The following is a 21,093-nucleotide window of genomic DNA, read 5'->3' on the forward strand; positions in this document are numbered from 1 at the left end:
TGTAGCTGTGATTTAAATAAAATCTTAAAAAAAAAAAAAACCTCTCCCCAGCCAAACTCTGACTTAGGGACTTCTCTCCTGTCCGCCTCCCGAAAGTTGTCCAGTTTCCATAGTCATATAGACGTATGGGCTGACAGCCCTTCTGATTTTATCACTGACCCCAGCCATTTCTACGGCTACCTCATCTGCCTGGAACACAGCTAGGCAGCCATAGATATCCTCAAGTTCATGCATCATGAGAAGAGACACCTAGCCTCTCTCTCAGATCCAGATATTTACTTCAGGTATAATTTTAAGAAGCTTGATTCATGAAGTTGTGTGTGTGTGTTTGTGTTTGTGTGTGTGTGTGTGTGTGTGTGTGTGTGTGTGTGTGTTGAGGAGGCTCACTTAATGCAAAGGTAAGCAGCCCAATACAGAGTCTTCCTGTACAAAAAAAAATGAAAATGAAAAATGTTCATGTTGATGACTTCTTATTCTATTAGTTATTAAAAGACAGAGGAAGAGGAATTTTGTAGGTTTTTTTTCTTTCATCAAAATGGTTAAAATGGAAAATGAAAACATATGTCCTAAAGAAATAGGCTATAGGTATTTGAAAAATTCACTTGTGTGTGAAGCACTTTGTTTGCTGATGTTACAGGGTAAGTGAGGTCTATGTATAGGTAGTAAAGATTCACCTGTGGACACATTGTGCAGAGAAACCAACACTTGCACCTTCTGTTGGGGGACGTTTCCTGCAGCAGAAGTGATGTCCCCAGTCTGACACCTCTCCGTTATTGAGATTTTGATCTAATCTACATTCAGTCTTTAGATGCTTTAAAAACTTTGGATCAATTAGTCATTTTTCCCTTTCCATTTTTTCCATTGTAACTTTGGACTCAAGCTGTCAGCCTTCCCAGGCACATGTTGCCATAGGAGACTCTGTTTGTTTAGGGTGGAGTAGTTGTTTTTGGCAGGTTGGGGGAGGAACAATTAATTCTAATAGGTATATAGTAAATTAAATATTTGGGTCTTTCCAACCTTTTCTCTGATTTTCTGCCCCTTTTTACAAATTCCCTTTTCTTCCCAGATGACCCTTTAAGAGCAGAAAAGAAGCGTCTAGAAAAGAAGTTTCTAGAAATCATGTTCAGGCTCTAGCAGTAGACACCCATTAGGAGCTAGAGAAGGTCATCTAGACCATTTCTGCTCTTTTCAACCTATCTTCCCTCGCGATCCTGAGAAGAGAAGCCAACCTTGGGGAAGACTTTGGAAAGACTGATTCCCCTGGATCCTTGATTAATCCATTCAAAAGTTTAAGCTGTTCTTACGAAAAGGAAGCTCTCCCTTTAATCCTCCATACTGAAGACCACACTTTTACATGTAAGAGAGTATTTTGGGTGCTCTTTGGATTTTTATAGACAATACCATGGAAAATAAAGAAGGAACAGATTAAGTTTTGCCAATGAGTCAGTCAGGGTTGGAGACAAAGTAACAGATGCAGCGTTAGAGGAGGAAAATATACTCCACCAAACACTTGAAAAAGAAAAAGAAAACTCTAGCAGGGGTGGGAGATCTCAGGAGACATATCTGGCCCTCCTAGGAGGACCCGAGAGCATTTATAGGTGTTAAGGATGTAGCCAGCCGTATTTGACTCTGATTATCTGGCTGCAGTTGTAGCCCCGAGTCCTGGTTGTATAGTTACCCCAAGAGCCGCAGAGTTAGTGTCAATTGCTCTGGTGTTAGAGACACATGCACATCTCACAGTCTTTGTCTCTTACCCCAGTGAGGCCTGTGTTGAAAACAGAATTCATTTTTACTTCCTGCTCTCAACTGCCTTTGCCATGCAGCTGTGGAACAGCTGTTGAGTTCCACCCCACAAGTAGCAACTTTTCAGTGATCGGAATCCTGGTATACATCTGGAATGATGTTCAAAATGACCTCAGGACCCCATAGAATAAATCAAAACATTGAAGTAATAATTTGGATGAGCTCATTCTGATGTAATTCAATTGCCAAAAATTATTTAATGCCCCCCTCTTTTAGTTTAGTTATCTATCTGTTTCATCAAAGCACAGTGAAATAGGGAACAATCCCACTATTTGACATTTAAGGAGGGTGGGGGGAGAGAAAGTGATTTAAAAATGCAAACTGGAAGGTGACCTCAGAACTCCGAAGTCTACTGTCTTGTGGTCCAAAGAGTTTGGCCACAAGATGTTTCCTGAGGCTTCTCAATTAGGCATCCACTCAGGAGGGGAAGCAGCCAATGTGATTGAGTAGGTGGGCTGGCTGGCATGCCCTACAGGACGCTGTGGGACACTGGTTTTCTCCAGGAGTGGTTCTAGGGAAACAACGCATTGGGCTTCTGAGCTATTTTTTAACCGCTTGTTGCTGTTCTTATCATACATTCCCTTTTGGGGAGAAACACTCCATTAACTCTGGTTTGGCCTGGGCTCCTTTCCCATTTTGGTTTCTGTTAACTTTAGCTGTAACAGGAATGAATGGAAACAGCTTCGCTTCCTCTGCTTTCACCCTGAGTCTAGCTGCTGTGCATTAGGTAGTTGTATGTGTGAGACTATTTCTGTTCCAACACTGGTGTCCCCAATCCTAGGACCCCTGCATTCTGGACAAACATCATTTGAGTCTTCATAGCATGCCAGGACTACCAGGGTCTCTGAATACAAGTACAAGGAGAAAGGGTGGAAATTATGGTTCTTAATCCAGGAGAAGAAGCAGAAAGTCAAGATATAGGACTTCTAATTCCAAAGTCCGCTTGACCCTAGCTATGCGACCCAGGGCAGTTTTTGTCATTTCTATGCATCTCCATTAAAGCCAACCTTGCCTGCACCATAGGCTTTTCCTGATGATCAACAGAGTTAAAATGTGTGAAAATATTTGGTAACCTACTTTACATAAAGATGTGTTATTTACAAGAAGGTGAAAAATTTGACCAAGGAATTTAAATGAACCATCCTGGACCCTGGAGTTGGTCAGAAGCAGTATTGCAGGTGAACTTTGACAAATCCTTGGGTCCAGTGGTCTTGAGACTTTTCAACTTCTTAAGGATGTTAGGTCAGGTATCCTGCCCCTTGGGTGCTCTCCACTAATACCTCTTGAGTTCCATGGGTTATGGTGGGATTGGGTGGGAGAGTAGTGCGAAGCCCAGTGAAGCTCTTCATAGACACTGACCTCTCATGTCCTCACCAGCCTTTCCAAGCAGATGGATGGTGTGATACCATCAACAACCGGGCCTATTGCCACTATGATGGGGGAGACTGCTGCTCTTCCACGCTCTCCTCCAAGAAGGTAAGTGAGCACACCTGTAGGTAACAGGCAGGGCAGGGACTCCAGAAAGAAGTTTGGCTGGTTCTCCTTCATTCTGTATCATTTTTATTCAGTAGTCAAGAGGGAGTTATAGTGAATAAACATTTAAGCTTCTATGGTGATAGGATTAAAGACAGTGATTTTAGGTGAGGTTGTTAGAAAACACTAGTTTTCCAGTGGTTGGTTTTGGAGCTCCTTCAGAAAAGCCATGGCTTTGGCTACTCAGTGACTCACATCTGCTTATCGTTGTCCAGGATACACCTCTGTTGACAGGGAATTATGGCCTCTACCTCCTGGGGAGGCATGATTACCAATGAAGTGATGTTTGGTTATTGTTAATCCTCATTATTAAATTTATAATCCTATATAGTGTATTATAAGCATATTTTAAGTTTATGTTGACTGGCCACCACAAGCTACTTAGACCATACCCTGAGTAGTAATTTTTTCTCAATTCCTTTTATCTCTATTTCTCTGGGCTCTATTAAATTGACAGATATGCTCAAGCTAAACCCGTGAAATCAAATAGGCTGAAATTTTATGATAATTTGGATAAAAAACCAAGTGTTCCAAAGATACATGATGCTAGCTGGCCAATCTGATGAATCAGAAATATGCAAAAGATAGTATTTCTTTCCTTATACCTGTCTTCACAATAAGTCACACCTCCATGATCACCTCTACAGAGTTGAAACTCTGGCACCTAATGGCTGACATGGCTGACCACTCTGTGCCAGACACTGTTGTCACCACTTATGTGAATTAATTTATTTATTGCAGAATGCTCAGGGGCTCATTGGATCACTGTTCAATTTGTTTCTCTTCTGCTCTAAAAAAATAATAAATCCCAAACCAAGAGAAACAGATCAACAGCTTGGAAAACAGGTCAGAAATCATATCAACTAGTTATTGTTCTCACTTACAGACCATAACTGGTCACAGATCCCATCTCTACCCAGGAAGGTATGACCACTTCAGAAGAAGGCAAGCAATTCTCGCCTCATCTCTGTCTCATACTCAGTAAATCTAGGGTTTGTCTTTAATGGATTTCAGTGCCTATAGCCAGCATATACTAGAATCAGAATTGAAAAGACACTTCATTTTGGAACACTGAAAAAAAATTAAGTTAAATTTTTAATAAAAAGAAAAAAGAAAAAAAAAAAGAAAAGGCACTTCATGGGGCACCTGGGTGTCTCAGTCCATTGACTGTCCAGCTCTTGATTTCAGCTCAGATCATGATCTCAGGTTCAAACTCTACAGTTCAAAACTCTACATAGGGTTCAAACTCTGCATTGGCTCCACGCTCAGCATGGAGTCCACTTGACGTTCTCTCTTTCCCTCTCCCTCTGCCCCTTCCCCTTGCTCTCTCTCCTTTAAATAAATAAAATCTTTTAAAGAAAAGAAAAAAAGAAAGAAAAGGCACTTTTTCCCCCTAAATCACATTTTACCTCCTTTGTGAAAATATGCTGGAAAATTTCCCCAAATAATACCACCCATTTTCCAACTCCCTTGCCCAATCACTAAGCCCATCTTTTCAGTGTGTTTTGAACTATTACATGCTATGCCTATTTTTACCTCACTTGATTGGCTATGGTCAAAGGGTAGAATCCTTTCCAATTTTTACATCATGTCTCCCAACATCCCCAATTATCTCTGACGCTGGTTATGGACACTCAAAAAGTGTATCTGTCTGCTGATGCTATAGTGAGAACAGGTAGAGAGCAACTTTTGCTGGATCATTTTTGGTGCAGAGCGGGGATAATTATATAGCAGGAAGGCAATCCAGCCACAAACAGTTGGTAGAGAGATGTATTGTTTCACCAAGTCCAAGTACATCCTGGGTTCAAGGGGCAAAAACTCATGCTTACAAGATGCCAAAGATGATTGTATGGCTCTAAGAGCGCTAAGAAGTAGGAGCCATAGAGTTAGGCTGTAGAGCCTTGGCTTTCCAGGTAGTAGTGCCATGACCTTTAGTTAAGTCATCCTATCTCTCCTGGCCTTCCCGATAAAAAGAAAATGCTAACATCCATCTTACCTACTTTATAGGAATTTTGTGAAGAGGATAATGGCGACAAAAACATTAGCAGGGGTTCTTGACATTAATGATTATATTAGAAGTAGTAGTAACAGGTTTTACAGATGCCTGGAAATGTGTGTTTTATAGCCATCATTTTATTTAAATCACATTACCACTGCCTGGGGGAATTACTATTGTCCTTCCACTGTACACACACACACACACACACACACACACACACGCATAAATAAAGTGAAGCAAGGAAGATTTATTTACCATGATGTGTAAGTGCAAGAACTGAGTGTTAGTTTCAGCTCTGTGATATTAACACACTTCCTCTGGGACCAAGTGAGAAAAGCAGAAGCTGGTTGAGAAGTATGAAGCTTGGCAGGAAAATGGGTTATTTCAACTTCTCATTGATTTCCCCTAGGTCATTCCATTTGCTGCTGACTGTGACCTGGATGAATGCACCTGCCGAGACCCCAAGGCTGAAGAAAATCAGTAACTGTGGGATCGAGCCCCTCCTTCCACTGCCCTGGAGGCAGTAAGAAAGAGAGGCCTCTGTAAGAGAAAACAAAAGGTGAACAAAGAAGAAAGGTTGTGAACTGAAGGATGGAGGAAGAGCATGAGGTTCTTATAGACATGCAAGGGAATGTTTATAGGCGCCAACTGTTCTACCAAGTAGCCCAAGTAGGCAAGTAACAGGCAAAAAGTTTCTTCAAAGAGGCAGTTGATTAAAAGTGGAAGGAGAAATATGATAGTTATACAAAGACCCTCCTCCCCCATTTATATTCTATTCAACCCCATCCTCAACTCTTGTCCTATTCCCCACTCTGCACCCTGCCAACTATTCAGCCCCACCCAACTTGTAAACCAATACCAAAATACTAGAAGAGAAGTTGCCAGGGACACTCTGTTAACACCCATTTTGAATAGATTGCCATCTTTCAGGGCTCATCTACTCTAAACTGGCTCCCTTTCTTTTGTGTAGTCTCCTTTAGTCATAATGAGGTTAGTTATTAATTCCTTATAAGTATTTAAACATAATTATATAAATATATTATATATATTATATTTTTTGCTGTCTACTAAGCTAAAAATTATACATTGTTCCACACATGCTGCTGTGAAGTTCACATCCAAAATGAATCCTGAGGGTTTGAGTACAGCAAGACAAGACCTTCTGCCATTTTTCTATTGATGGGGGTTGACAGGTTGAAAAGGAAGTGACGAAGGAGAAAGAGAGAGAAATTAGATGTAATTTTTGAAACTAACATATCAGCTAATCATCTTTTCATGAGCAGGAAGCTGGGCCCAGTTTAAGGCAATGAAGGGCTGGGATGATAACATTAAGAGGTGTGGCAAGTAGGGTGGGAGTACCTATCGGTGCTGGGGCCAGAAGATCCAGACGGTGGTTCTTGTGTATCTATCCAGAAGGAACGTATTCACTACTTTTCACTTCTCAGAACTCTTAGTTGGAGTTATTGGGCCCCAGGATCCTCTACACTCCCACACGTGCCTATCTCAAGGGTGGCTCTCGCCTGCCAGTCAGTGAGCAAGTTTGTACTGGGGCTTGTTCTCTGATTGACTAGATTACAGGAACTCACACATTCCTCATGGCTGGCCTGTGCCCTCTCTCCTTCTAAGTCCCCAGACCTAGCTATCACTCACAGACACAGGACCGATTGCTGATTTTCTGGGGGGAAAAATGTTATGGACATGACATAGGGGGAAAATGGGAGGAGATGGAAGAACAGGCAGAGATGGAGAAGCCAAGCAAAGCCACGGAGATGGGAGAGGCCAGAAGTAAATCAGAGCCCAGGCAGGAGGATGACATGAGGCAAAGAGACTTGGCCTTGTTCCAAATCTCCAGAACAGATCGGAGGGGAATCCTTGAAGCGACGCAGGATCTGAGGTAAATTCTGTTCGAGTACAACATAGCATATCCCTGACCTAGAGTTTTTTATTTGAGAACGCTACGGAAACACGTGGAGCAAGGGTGACACTCTGTGGGAAGAGAGAAGAATTTCAACTATTTAGGGTCTGTTTTGTTGTCATTATCCTTTCTTGTTCAGTAGACGGACTGTGGGTAAAATGACGACTTTAACCGGCCTCTGTTTACCACCCAGTCTTACTCTTTTTGCACACGGTCTGTTGCAGTTGTTTTTGGTAACAGCTTCTGGATTAAGCCTTGGGGAAAGAGAGTTAACTTCTTGCTCAACACTTCAGTTTGTTATCTCAAGAAGAGCTGGGAGGCTTGCTTCTCCCTCAGAGCCTCCTCTCCAATGGAAGCAAAGAACAGGCCAAAATTAGAGTGCAACCTTGGTCTCTCTGAATCATCTGCTCTTTGGCTCTGGCCACAAGTTTTCTACTCTTCCCACCAACACTGAAGCAATGGCTTTGCAAATTGGAAGAGGAAATATTCCCCACCGCTATCTTGAGGAAAGAAAAATATTCTGGAATGGGGAAAAAAAGAAGGGGTACACATATATTTATCTCTAGGGATATAAAATGGGGGTGACACCATCACTGGGGAAAGAAAGGAGCAGAGGTTGCCATCCAAAAAGCCCTTGTCCTCTATGTTTCTAGCCATAAGGGAAATCTAGATACCTACTGTTCGTTGTCTGTGTTCACATTTAGTACCCCAGAAAGAGAATAAATCTTCCTAGGATTGTAGTAGGTTTCAATATGGAAAGGACAGTGGAAAAAGTTTATTTTAGATTGCTGTTTGTTTTTTTTTTTAACGGAGTTGTAAAATTGTTTTCTTGGGGAGAGTATCCAGATTCTTGGAAGTGCATCAAGCTCTGCGTCAGGGAATCCTGCCTTGTCTGAGACTGAGGCGGCAGAACAGGTATCTTGGGCCTCGCCCAGTGCAGGAAGGCTACAGCTCCCCCACAAGGTTGCAGGCCTGTGGTTCACAGCAGTGTGGGTCTGTGCTCAGTCTCTTCACAGAAGGAACAGTGAGAACATTTCTCTGTCATACTTCATTTACAAATATTTTATTCTCCATTGGCCACAACTGCCCTGAGAAAGCAAGAGGGCAGTTTCTGTGGTGTGTGGAAAGCACTTCTGGCTGAAGGCTGCCCAGCCCATGTCAGCTCAGGCCATTCATAGGTGGCAGGCTCTTCTAGCCATTTTCTTTGGGGTCTCGTGTGTTTTAACTCTCATGTCCTTAATAAAGTGGAAGGACTGAGACACCATGCTCATAGATTCCCAGGCGATATCAATTCCCACTCACTCCATGTGATGGTCTGCATTCAGCTGCTCTTACCAATCCATGGGGTCATGGAGGACCTCTCCCTTCTTTGTCCTGAAAGTCACTTCTCTGCTTTTTTTTTTTTTCCTACTAACTAGGGGCTCGGGTTGTCCAGTTAACCCAGGACTAGCTGAGTCTAATGGTTAGTGTGACAGTCTGCAACCAGAGAGATGAGAGGACAGAATAGGGAGAACGGGCAGCTGGCAAACCTGTGCATGAAAGTGAAGAGTTATTCTTGATTCTCTCCTTTCCTTCCCTCCATCACAAGGCATTGGACTTGGCACTTCCTCTCCTCTGTGCGATAGCTATTGAGTGCATCAGTTAGCACCCCAAGGGGATGGCTGGATTGGGAACACAGTGAAAGGAGCTGATCTACTGTATTGTAATGTAAAACAGCTACAGCCAGTTATTTTGTAAGATTATAAGATGTTCATTAAAAAATCAGCACAGAAAATGTGAAGTGTCTTTGGTGTCTTATTTTTTGTTTAAATCAGCCATCACTTCCAAATGGCTTTCCATTTGCTCACGCCAGATGCAGACATTATCATCAATTAATTGATTGATCCTTCCTTTCAGTGACTTATAAGTGATTTGTTAAGTAAATGGCACGTGCAGAGAAAATACACATGAACACTTATGAGAAGAGATGACATGTGCCAAAGCACAGCACACAGTTGTGCTGTCAAGTGTTTCATGAGTTGTAGAAATAAAGCCCAAGAATTTATGGGCTTTTATGATTTATGATTCATTTATGATTTATGATTCAGAGGGAGTAGGTGTCACACCTGGATGCCAAAGGTACAAAGATGGTCTGAAGGAGGCATATAAGTATGGTGGACAGAAATGGGAAGGTGGGAGAGGATAGTCCAGGCTGAAGATGTGGAGGTAGGTTTGGGGAGAGGCTGGGTGATGTTGGACATCCTGAGGCATCCAGTTCAGTTAGAAAGTAAAATTTAGCTAACATGTGCTATGCATTTGGCAAACACCATCTTTTTTATTTTATGTTCAATTAGCCAACATACAGTACATCATTAGTGTTTTTTTTTTAACATATATTATTTGCTTCAGGGGTACAGGTATGTGAATCATCAGTCTTACACTCACCATAATACATTTCCTCCCCAATGTCCATGAACCAGACACCCTATCCCTCCTCACGTCCCACACCAACCCTCAGTTTGCTTCCTGAGATTAAGAGTCTCTTATGGTTTGTCTCTCTTGCCAGTATCATCTTGTTTCATTTTTCCCCCTCCCTTTCCCCCATAACCTCCTGCCTGGCCTCTCAAATTCCCCATATCAGAGAGATCATATGATAATTATCTTTCTCTGACTTGTATAGCTTAGTATAATACCCTCTAGTTCTATCCACGTCCCTGCAAATGACAAAATTCCAGGTTTTCTGATGGCTGCATAGTATTCCATTATATATATATATATATATATATATATATATATATATATATATATATCTTTATCCATTGGTCTGTTCATGGACATCTAGGTTATTCCCATAGTTTGGTTATTGTGCACATTGCTGCTATAAACATTTGGGTGCACATGCCCCTTCAGATCCCTACATTTGTATCTTTAGGGTAAATACCCAGTAATGCAATTGCAGGGTCGTAGAGTAGCTCTACTTTCAACTTTTTGAGGAACTTCTATACTGTCTTCCAGAGTGGCTTCACCACCTTGCATACATCCTCGCCAACATCTCTTGTTTCCTGACTTGTTGATTTTACCATTCTGACTGGTGTGAGGTGGTATCTCACTATGGTTTTGATTTGTATTTCCCTGATCCCATGTGATGTTTAGTACTTTTTCATGTGTCTTCTGGCCATTTGGATGTCTTCTTTACAGAACTGTTCATTTCTTCTGCTCATTTCTTGATTGGATTATTTGTTCTTTGGGGGTTGAGTTTGATAAGTTCTTTATAGATTTTATATTATATATAGATTATATATATAATCTCTATATATAGATTATATATAGATACTAGACCTTTATCTGATATGTCATTTGAAAATATCTTCTCCGATTCTGTCAGTTGTCTTTTGGTTTGCTGCATGTTTCCTTTGTTGTGCAAAGGCTTTAGATCTTGATGAAGTCCCAGTATTTCATTTTTGCCCTTGCTTCCCTTGCCTTTGGCGATGTTTCTAGGAAGAAGTTGCTGTGGTTGAGGTTGAAGAGGTTGCTGCCTGTGTTCTTCTCAAGGATTTTGATGGATTCCTGTCTCACCTTGATGTCTTTCATCCATTTTGAGTCTATTTTGTGTGTGGTGTAAGGAGATGGTCCAGTTTCATTATTCTGCATATGGCTGTCAAATTTTACCTACACCATTTATTGAAGAGACTGGCTTTTTTCCATTGGACATTCTTTCCTGTTTGCTGAAGATTAGTTGACCATAGAGTTTCTGGGATCTCTGTTTTGTTCCATTGATCTATGTATCTGCTTTTGTGCCAGTACAATACTGTCTTCACAATTACAGCTTTGTAATAGAGCTTGAAGTCTGGAATTGTGAGGCCACCAACTTTGGTTTTCTCTTTCGAGATTCCTCTGGCTACTGGGGGTCTTTTCTGGTTCCATATAAATTTTAAGATTATTTGTTCCATTTCTTTGAAAAAAATGGATGGTATTTTGATAGGGATTTCATTAAATGTGTAGATTGCGTTAGGTAGCATAGATATTTTCACACTATTTCTTCTTCCAATCCATAAGCATGGAACGTTTTTCCATTTCTTTGTGTCTTTCTCAATTTCTTTCATGAGTCCTTTATAGTTTCCTGAGTACAGATTCTTTGCCTCTTTGGTTAGGTTTATTCCTAGGTATCTTATGGTTTTGGGTGCAATTGTAAATGGATCGACTCCTTAATTTCTCTCTCTTCTTTATCTTGCAGTTGGTGTATGGAAATGCAACTGATTTCTGTGCATTGGTTTTATATTCCAATAATTTACTAAATTCCTGTGTGAGTTCTAGCAGTTTTGGAGTGGAGTCTTTTGGGGTTTCCACATAAAGTATCATATCATCTGCAAAGAGTGAGAGTTTGACTTCTTTGCTGATTCAGATGCTTCTTATTTCTTTTTGTTGTCTGATTGCTGAGGCTAGGACTTCTAGTACTATGTTGAGTAGCAGTGGTATTCAACAGGCTAGTTAGCTATTAACTATTCAATGGGCTAGTCAACAGATAGTGGACAGCCTTACCATGTTCCTGACCTTAGAGGAAAATCTCTCAGTTTTTCCCCATTGAGAATGATAGTCACTGTGTATTTTTCATAGATGGCTTTGATGATATTGAGGTATGTACCCTCTGCCCCTACAACATGAAGAGTTTTGATGAAGAAAGGATGCTGTACTTTGTCAAATGCTTTTTCAGCAACTATTGAGAGGATCATATGGTTCTTGTTCTTTCTTTCATTAATGTATTGTATCACATTGATTGACTTGTGGATGCTGACCCAACCTCGTAGCCCAGGAATAAATCCCACTTGGTCGTAGTGAATAATCCTTTTAATGTACTGTTGGATCCTATTGGCTAGTTTTTTGGTGAGAATTTTTGCATCCATGTTCATCAAGGATATTGGTCTGTAATTCTCCTTTTGATGAGGTCTTTGTCTGGTTTTGGGATCAAGGTCATACTAGCCTCATAAAATGAGTTTGGAAGTTTTCCTTCCATTTATATTTTTTGGACCAGTTTCAGGAGAATAGGTATGAATTCTTCTTTAAATGTTTGGCAAATTCCCCTGGGAAGCCGCCTGGCCCTGGGCCCCCAACAAGAGTTTGTTGGGATATTTTTGATGACTACTTCAATCTCCTTACTGGTTATGGGTCTGTTCAGTTTTCTGTTTCTTCCTGGTTCAGTTTTGGTAGTTTTTATGTCTCTAGGAATGCATCCATTTCTTCCAGATTGTCAAATTTGCTGGTGTATAGTTGCTCATAATATGTTCTTATAATTGTTTGTGTTTCTTTGGTGTCAGTTGTGATCTCTCTTCTTTCATTCATGATTTTCTTAGTTTGGGTCCTTTCTCTTTTCTTTTTGATAAGTCTGGCCAGGGGTTTATCAATCTTATTAATTCTTTCAAAGAACCAGCTCCTAGTTTTGTTGATCCATTCTACTGTTCTTTTGGTTTCTATTTCATTGATTTCTGCTCTGATCTTTATGATTTCTCTTCTCCTGATGGGTTTCTTTCTGTTCTTTGCTGTTCTTTCTCCAGCTCTTTTAGGTGTAGGGTTAGGTTGTGCACTTGAGACCATTCTTGATTCTTGAGAAAGGCTTGTATTTCTCTATACTTTCCTCTCAGAATCACCTTTGCTTTATTTTATTTTATTTTATTTGACAGAGAGAAATCACGACTAGGCAGAGAGGCAGGCAGAGAGAGAGGAGGAAGCAGGCTCCCCGTGGAGCAGAGAGCCCGATGTGGGGCTCGATCCCAGGACCCTGAGATCATGACCTGAGCCGAAGGCAGAGGCTTTAACCCACTGAGCCACCCAGGCGCCCCCACCTTTGCTTTTGAACAGTGTGTTTTCATTTTCATTTGCTTCCATGAATATTTTCAATTCTTCTTTATTTCCTAGTTGACCCATTCATTCTTTAGTAGGATGCCGTTCAGCGTCCATGTATTTGAGTTCTTTCCAACTTTCCTTTTGTGGTTGAATTCTAGTTTCAAAGCATTATGGTCTGAAAATATTTAGGGAATTATCCCAATCTTTTGGTACCAGTTGAAATCTGATTTGTGACCCAGGATGTAATCTATTCTGGAGAATGTTCCATGAGAACTAGAGAAGAATGTGTATTCTGTTGCTTTGGGATGGAGTGTTCTGAATATATCTGTGATCACCTGGCCCAGTGTGAAGACCTGAAAGTCTTCATTTCCTTGTTGATCTTTTGCTTAGATGATCTTTTTCAGTGAGGAGGTATTAAAGTCCCCTACATCATTGCATTACTGTCAATGTGTTTGCTTGATTTTGTTTTTGACTGGCTTATATAATTGGCAGTTCCCATGTTAGGGGCATAGATATTTAAGATTGTTAGACCTTCTTGTTGGACAGACCCTTTAAGTATGATATAGTGTCCTTTCTCATCTCTTATTACAGTCTTTGGCTTAAAATCTAATTTATAATCTAAATTATAAATAATGTGAAATTATTTATGATTTATTATAAGAATTGCCACCCCAGCTTTCTTTTGATGTCCATTAGCATGGTGAATGTTTTCCCACCTCCTCACTTGAGATCTGGAGGTGTCTCTTTGGGTCTAAAATTAGTTTCTTGCAGACAGCATATCATTGGGTCTTATATTTTTATCCATTCTGATACCCTGTGTCTTCTGATTAGGGCATTTAGCCCATTTACTTTCAGGGTAACTATTGAAAGATATGAATTTAGTGCCATTGTATTGCTTGTAAGGTGGCTGTTACTGTCTATTGTCTCTGTTCCTTTCTGGTCTGTTACTTTTAGCCTCTCTCTTTGCTTAGAGGACCCTTTTCACTATTTCCTGGGGGGTGGTTTGCAAGTTCTTTTAGTTTTTGTTTGTCCCAGAAGCTTTTTATCTCTCCTTCTACTATCAAGGACAGTCTAGCTGGATATAGTATTCTTGGCTGCATATTTTTCTCATTTAGTGCTCTGAATGTACCATGCAAGGCCTTTCTGGCCTGCCAGCTCTCTGTGGATAGGTCTGCTCTCAATCTAATATTTCTGCCATTGTATGCTACAGCCATCTTGTCAGAAGCTGCTTTCAGGTTTTTCTCTTTAGTCACTGATATTTGAAAGTTTTACTATTAGATGATGGGGTGTAGACCTATTTTTATTGATTTTGAGGGGTGTTCTCTGCCTCCTGGGTTTTGATGTTTGTTCCCTTCACCAAATTAGAAAAATTCTCTGGTATAATTTGCTCCAATATACCTTCTGCCCCTCTCTGTCTTTCTTTTTCTTCTGGTATCCCATTTATTCTAATACTGTTTTGTCTTATGGTATCACTTATCTCTCGAATTCTCTCCTTGTGGTCCAGTAGTTGTTTATCTCTCTCTTTTTCTTGGCTTCTTTATTCTCCATCATTTGGTCTTCTGTATCACAAATCCTCTTTTCTACTTCATTTATCCTAGCAGTAAGAGCCTCCATTTTTGATGGCACCTCACTGATAGCTTTTTGGATTTCAACTTGGTTAGATTTTAGTTCTTTTATTTCTCTAGAAAGGGATTTTATTTCTCCAGAAAGGGATTCTCTAGTATCTTCCATGCTCTTTTTGAGTCCAGCTAGCATCTTGATAATCTTCATTCTGAACTCTAGTTCTGACATCTTACTAATGTCCATATTGATTAGGTCCCTAGCTGTTGGTATTGCCTCTTGTTCTTTTTTTTTTTTTTTTTTTTTGGAGGTGAGATTTTCTGTATTGTCCTTTTATCCAGATAATAATAGATGAATGAGAGAACAAAATACTGAAAGGGTAACAACAACCCCCCAAAAACTTACACTAACCAAATCAGAAGAGATCTGAAACCAGAGGGAGAAGAAAGGGGAGGAATATATATTTATATTAGACTGGTGAATAGAATGTATAAACTAGAGTGGTGAGTAGAACAGAGCCACACACTTGATTTCGGGTATATTTTGGTCTGTTTGAAGAAACTGCCTCCTAAAATTTTGAAGAAAGAAAAACTTATATATATAAAAAATAAGGGTAAATGTGATGAAGGGATGGAATATTACTGTAAAGATGAAAATTTAAAAAGATTCTAAAAATGGAATTGATAAGAAGTTGGTTGAAAAAGGAAAAATAAAAGAGGAAAGAATGTGGTCAGGCTGAAGACTAGAACAAAGCCATGTGCTAGATTTAGGGCATATTTTGATCTGTTAGAAGAAACTGTATCCCAAAATTTTAAAGAAGGGAAAAGCTATATGTATACAAAAAATAAGGTTACATACAATGAGGGATAGACTATGACTAATAACAATGAAAATATTAAAAGATTTTTTTAAATGTATTGATAAGATAAAATAGTCTAAAAAGGCTAAAATAAGAAAGAGGAAAGATTTAAAAAATAGAATAAGGAAAAACTTTTTTAAAAATTTAACTTTGAAAGACTAAGGAAACATGAGAAAAAGCCATGAATTCTATGTGCTGTATTCCGTAGCTCTGAAGTTTTGCAGTTGTCATTGATCAGTGAACTCGGTCTTGGCTGGTGGTTCTTGCTGATCTCTAGGGGGAGTGGCCTGTTGCAGTGATTCTCAAATGCCTTTGCCCCAGGCGGAATTGCACTACCCTTGCCAGGGGCTGGGCTAAATAATCTGCTTGGGTTCACTCTCCAGAGCTTTTGTTCCCTCAACGCTTTCCCTACCACTTTGGAGGAGGAGAATAAAATGGCAGCCTCTCAATCTCCGGTCCCAGAGGAGCCGAGAGTTCGGGGCCCCACTCCTCTGTGCGCTCTCAAGAAAAGTGCTCAATCACTCCCATCTCCCTGGCCTCTGGCTGCGCTCCGAGCTCACCCGGCCTGTGACTGAGCATTTCTATCTCTGGCCCATGGCCCCTTTTGGAGTCTCAAAACCCAGCAGATTTCTGCTGCATGCTCCCACTCCTCCCCCCAGGGAAGGAAGGTGAATTGCCTGAATCTGCCGCTTGTGGGATCCCTGCTCGAAGAGTAGCTGCCCAAGGATGTGCCTTGGATCATGCTTTAAGGTAAGCCCGAGCTGAGAGTCCTCTCCTTGGCTCCATCTCTGCAGCTGGGTTCTCTGCTCTGATCCCTGAGAGCTCTGCCGCACTCAGACACCCCTGGTCTTTCTGTGACCCTGCGGGTCCTGAGATGACACTGTCCCTACAAGGGCTCCACCCCCCGCTTAGCCCCTGGAGTGACGTCCCTCAGTGGAGCAGACTTCTAAAAGTTCCAATTTTGTGCTCTACTGCTCTACCACTTGCCAGGAGCCGTCCCCTCCCCCCATGGTCTACCTTCCCGTGTATCACCTCGGATTTGCTTCTCCACACGTCCTACCTTCCAGAAAGTGTTTACTTTTGTCTTCCTAGAATTTCTGCTCTTCTTCTCTTTGATCTCCTGCTGAGTTTGTAGGTTTTCAGAATGGTGTGATAACTATCTAGCTGAACTCCTGGGAACCAGTGATATTAGGTCTCATACTCCTCCCCTATCTTACTCCACCTCATTTCCAGATCCTTAGTTTTTGATGTAGGGTTCAGCACAATCTTATTTAATCCTCAAAACAAATCTTCAACTTCCATATTCTCATTTCATACATAAGGAGAGGAAGGATCAGTCTGGTGAGGAAAGTTCCTTAAGTTCATATGACTGGTCTTAGTTTTAAGCCTGGCTCCGTGAGACTTCAAGATGCAAGAAGGAAAAGAAAAATGGTATTTAATGGGATATGAAAGGGAAAGGGGGAGAAATGGAGAGAAATGTCAAAGATGAGGTCTCTGCATTAAGCCCATAAACCCATGAAGTTTATCATCACTGACAGTAAAGGGAAAGCAGAAAGAGCAAGCTTTTGGAGAAAGAGCATATGTTGCTATTTGATAAAATCAATTAGAGGGCCAGATAGATAATTAGTTGGAAGTTTCCTATAAAGGAATGTTTATCACACCAGAGGAGGCTTCCGCAGCTGGGGGTACAACTTGGCAAGGTCTCTGGTCATGATGGGCATCATCTGGTGGTCTGAAGGGCTGGGTGGTTGTCTAACACACCTGTTGGCCATTTGGTAAGGCCTACAGAATAGAGAGGTAGAAATGTGTGCTTAATGGAGAGGTTTGTGACAAGCAACAAACATTTGAGGATAAAACAAAACAAAACAACAGAAAAAAATTACCTGACACTGTCTTTACAGTTTGCAAGTTGCTATCTTATGCTTTATTGCTACCCATGGCTAGGCAGAGCAAAACCAGTTTTGTCTGTTTCCATTTTACAGATGAAATCACTGAGTGTGATCGAGGTTACCGAAAAATTTAAGTTCATGTAACTAAGTTCAGTTTGGGATGGGAATCCAAGTTTTCTGTTCCCCAAATGAAATGTGCTTTCCACTACATGATGTTCAGCCCACTAGGCCCAGAGCGAACCCATACCCAGTTGCAATGGGAGAGTTAAATGTCTTTTTACCTATTTATGTTTCAAGGTACTCATTGGTTTCCTTGTGGCTTTGTTAGTAATCGATGGTAGGAAAAGTGAGTGCAAAGCTTCTAGAGTACTCTTCCAGGGCTCTCTCCTCATGCCAGGCCCTGAGTATAAGCAGATGCCCCTACACATGCCAGTTAGGCCAGCTGGACTGAGACATCTGGCAAGGCTGCCTTCTCCCTAATAGCTTCCCCAGGGATAGCCCTGGAGAGAGATTTTGGAGCTCTGGTTTCCATTGACTGACAAACTTAAATGACATGATGAGTCACCCGTCATCTGGGAGACTCACTACTCTTAGATTCAGGCCAACAAGATGATGAGGGGCTTAGTACAGGGAAGAGGGTAATGAGAAGATTTTACACTTCTAGATAGCTCCATGGCATCTCCAGATCTGGCTCTGGGTCTCTTTTTATGTCCCCCCAGGAAGATCACTGATTCTGGATCTATGACACTTCGGGTTGCCCAGTGATTAGCTGGGGAAAAAAGAATGTGGTGGAGACAATCTTATATCTCATAATAGTTCACACCCATAAATCCTATCTGTTCCTTGGGTATTTGGGTCTGGAACAAGGTAAGACTAGTTTAGAGAATCTATGGTTATTTTCAAATCTGCCATAGTCTGAGTCTACCTGGTCTTGAATGCACATTTTCTGGTCAGAATTCAGTCTGGTGATCAACTCATTAGGAAGTGTGTGTGATTGGTTACATTCAGCAACTTGCTGATGATCCCTGATCCCCTTTGATTTGTTTTTCTTGATCGAACCACTAGATGTTTGGGTTATGCTGCCGATACTAGTACTAGTAAAAACTGGTGTGACATTGGCAGGGAACATTCTTAAGAAAATCTGCAAGTCTGGTTAAGATCTCAACTCAGTATAATAAAAACATTTCTAAACCCTGAAAGTTTGTCCAAAATAATTACAATTTCCTCATATTCTTTGAATCAAATTTCCTTCTGAGGATAATGTAATATAGACAAGCTTCTTTGTCTTTGTCCACATGAAAGTCATTTATTCAAATACAAAAAATTATAATGAGTATACAAAGGGAGAGTGTTGACTTTTTAATGATTACCAATCATGAATCAATTTTTCTTTCCTCTCCTTTAGGTAGCTGCTATCAGAAGGCAATTGCCTTATAAAAAATGTTTATACATCTATAAGTCATAAATTTAAGTGTCACAAAAGTCTTTAAAAGTTAGAGAATTTCCCCATATCACAGCTCCATACGCATAGGTCAGGGTGCTTTCTAAATTGTAAGACACATTGTGTTAGGACACAAATGACTTCCAAGGAATGATTTTGTTGGTGATGAATCAATAATCTTGAGAATGATCTGTAAGAGAGATCCCATAACTTCTTAATATGCCCAAGTAGCCTCCACTCTGGGAAATACTGATTATTTACTCAATACTGCTAATGCTTTTTCTACTTTGATAGCTGATCGGCTGCATGGAGGCTGGGGGGATGGCTGACTAAGTCTGGACCTTGATGGGCAATACATATGATATATTAGTGACTCATAATCTATGGGCAGCAGCAGGTAACTTGCAAGGGGCAAGCTTTTGAGCCTGACAAATCTGAATTTGAATTCTGATTCTAACTAACTAGATCTGCCTCTAGTTACTTACCCTCTCTGAGCCCTAGTCTCCTATAAATATCTACCTTTATAGGGCAATGCCTAGCACAGTGCCTGAGCAATGTAGACAGGAAGAAGTTAAGGCGTGATTGACAGAAGCAATGTGTATAGGCTACTCTGTCAAGAAGTTTTCCAGTGGAGAAGATGAGGAAACTGCTTTTGAAGTGCTTGTGAAGACTCTCCAAATCCTTGAACACGAGGATATGTTTGATAAAAACATTGGGTTTGCTCGATGTTTGCCTGTAGACAAACATCTGAGAATCAGATTCTCAGACATTCGAGGGTCTCTGAGATGTGCACCATGATTATTATATTCTCGGGACAGGGCAGATAAGAGAATCCTGTGTGGTTTGGCTGTCAGACGTTCTAGCCTACTGATTCAGAAAGAAGCAAATGGATCGTAGGATGATGGTGATTAAGCATGACACTGAGCAAAAGCTCCAGATATTTGGAATATTTCTGGAAAGTTGAAGGAGCTATGTGGAAAGCTGGTTATTTCTTCCAAAAATCATTGAACTGTTGGGTGTAAGGAGTTTGTACAAGAGTACTGTTGATGCAGTGTTCTGTATCTGCATTGTCCAATGTAGCAGTCACTGGCCAGGTGTTGCGATTGAGCCCCTGAAGTGTGACCAGGATGACTGAGGAATTAAATTTTAGATTTTACTCAATTATAATAATTTAAATGTAAATAGTTACATGTGGTAGACTCCATACTGGACTGCACAATTCTAGAATATCACAGACAAATTATTCACATTTGCTTTTAAAATACTCTTTGGGCATTTTTTTTTTAATCATGACACTTATGTCCCATGGTTGAAGTAAGTGTATATCATGCTTAGCTGGGAATTTGGATTATATTATTATACTTTAAGAAAATTTAAATTTAATAAATCATCTACAGATTTATACATTGAGAAACCTCAAACCAGAAAAAAAAAAAAGCAAATAAAAACTACTGGCACATAGTTTCCATAAAATCTACGCCATTTTCTCACAGATCAGATAAGAGAGTCACCACTGGGACCCTCACTTTGGGCAATCACTGACTGAGAAGCAGGGAAACACTTAACAAAAATGAGACACGGGAAGTATTCAGAGAGGTACAGAGAGGCCCAAGGCAGCACAGCTAACAAATGGCAGAGTCGGAATTTGGACCCTGGGAGTCTGTCTCCAAGCTGTCTGCATTAACCCACTGTGCTCTAATAACACATCCCCTCTCTGGGGAAAGCACACACATAAAGCACAAGACGTAGTTTTCTTGGTGCTCAGGCTTGAAAAGGTATCCAAAGGACCTGTAATGTACTCTAACATTTTCCTCCATGAGTTAGCCTGCCTCGTCATGAGTCAGTCTAATACTAAAGAATCATCTCCTAGGGCCGTATATTTTGCATTTGGACTGCTGTGAACTTAGTGAAGGAAAAAATACTCCTGTAGTTGGTGATATTGTTTTATTTGGTAAGTATTAATTGAGCACCTATTCCGTGTCAAACACTAAGGATACAGGAGTAACAAAACAGTCTCTGCCCTCGTGGAGCTTGGAAAGAAGTGAGAGACAGACAGTAAAACCAGAAATATGGGGGTGCTTGGGTGGCTCAGTGGGTTAAAAGCCTCTGCCTTCAGCTCAAGTCATGATCTCAGGGACCTAGGATCGAGCCCTGCATCTGGCTCTCTGCTCAGCAGGGAGCCTGCTTCCCCCTCTCTCTCTGCCTGCCTCTTGGCCTACTTGTGATCTCTTTCTCTGTGTCAAATAAATAAATAAAATCTTTTTAAAAATCCCCCAA

General features: G+C 40.8%; 1 protein-coding gene across 1 annotated transcript in view; it reads left to right on the forward strand.

The window, feature by feature from the left end:
• The window catches only part of PAPPA2 (pappalysin 2), a 302,543-nt gene extending 293,537 nt beyond the window's left edge, over positions 1 to 9,006 (forward strand). Inside the window, exons 21-22 of the mRNA XM_045982073.1 lie at positions 3,181 to 3,279; positions 5,745 to 9,006. Of these exons, the coding sequence (XP_045838029.1) occupies positions 3,181 to 3,279; positions 5,745 to 5,819 (174 nt within the window). The 3' untranslated portion in view covers positions 5,820 to 9,006. The remainder of the gene's footprint in view (positions 1 to 3,180; positions 3,280 to 5,744) is intronic.
• Positions 9,007 to 21,093: the final 12,087 nt, after the last annotated feature.

This window comes from Meles meles, chromosome 17 (assembly GCF_922984935.1).
Source record: "Meles meles chromosome 17, mMelMel3.1 paternal haplotype, whole genome shotgun sequence".
NCBI classification, from domain to species: domain Eukaryota; kingdom Metazoa; phylum Chordata; class Mammalia; order Carnivora; family Mustelidae; genus Meles; species Meles meles.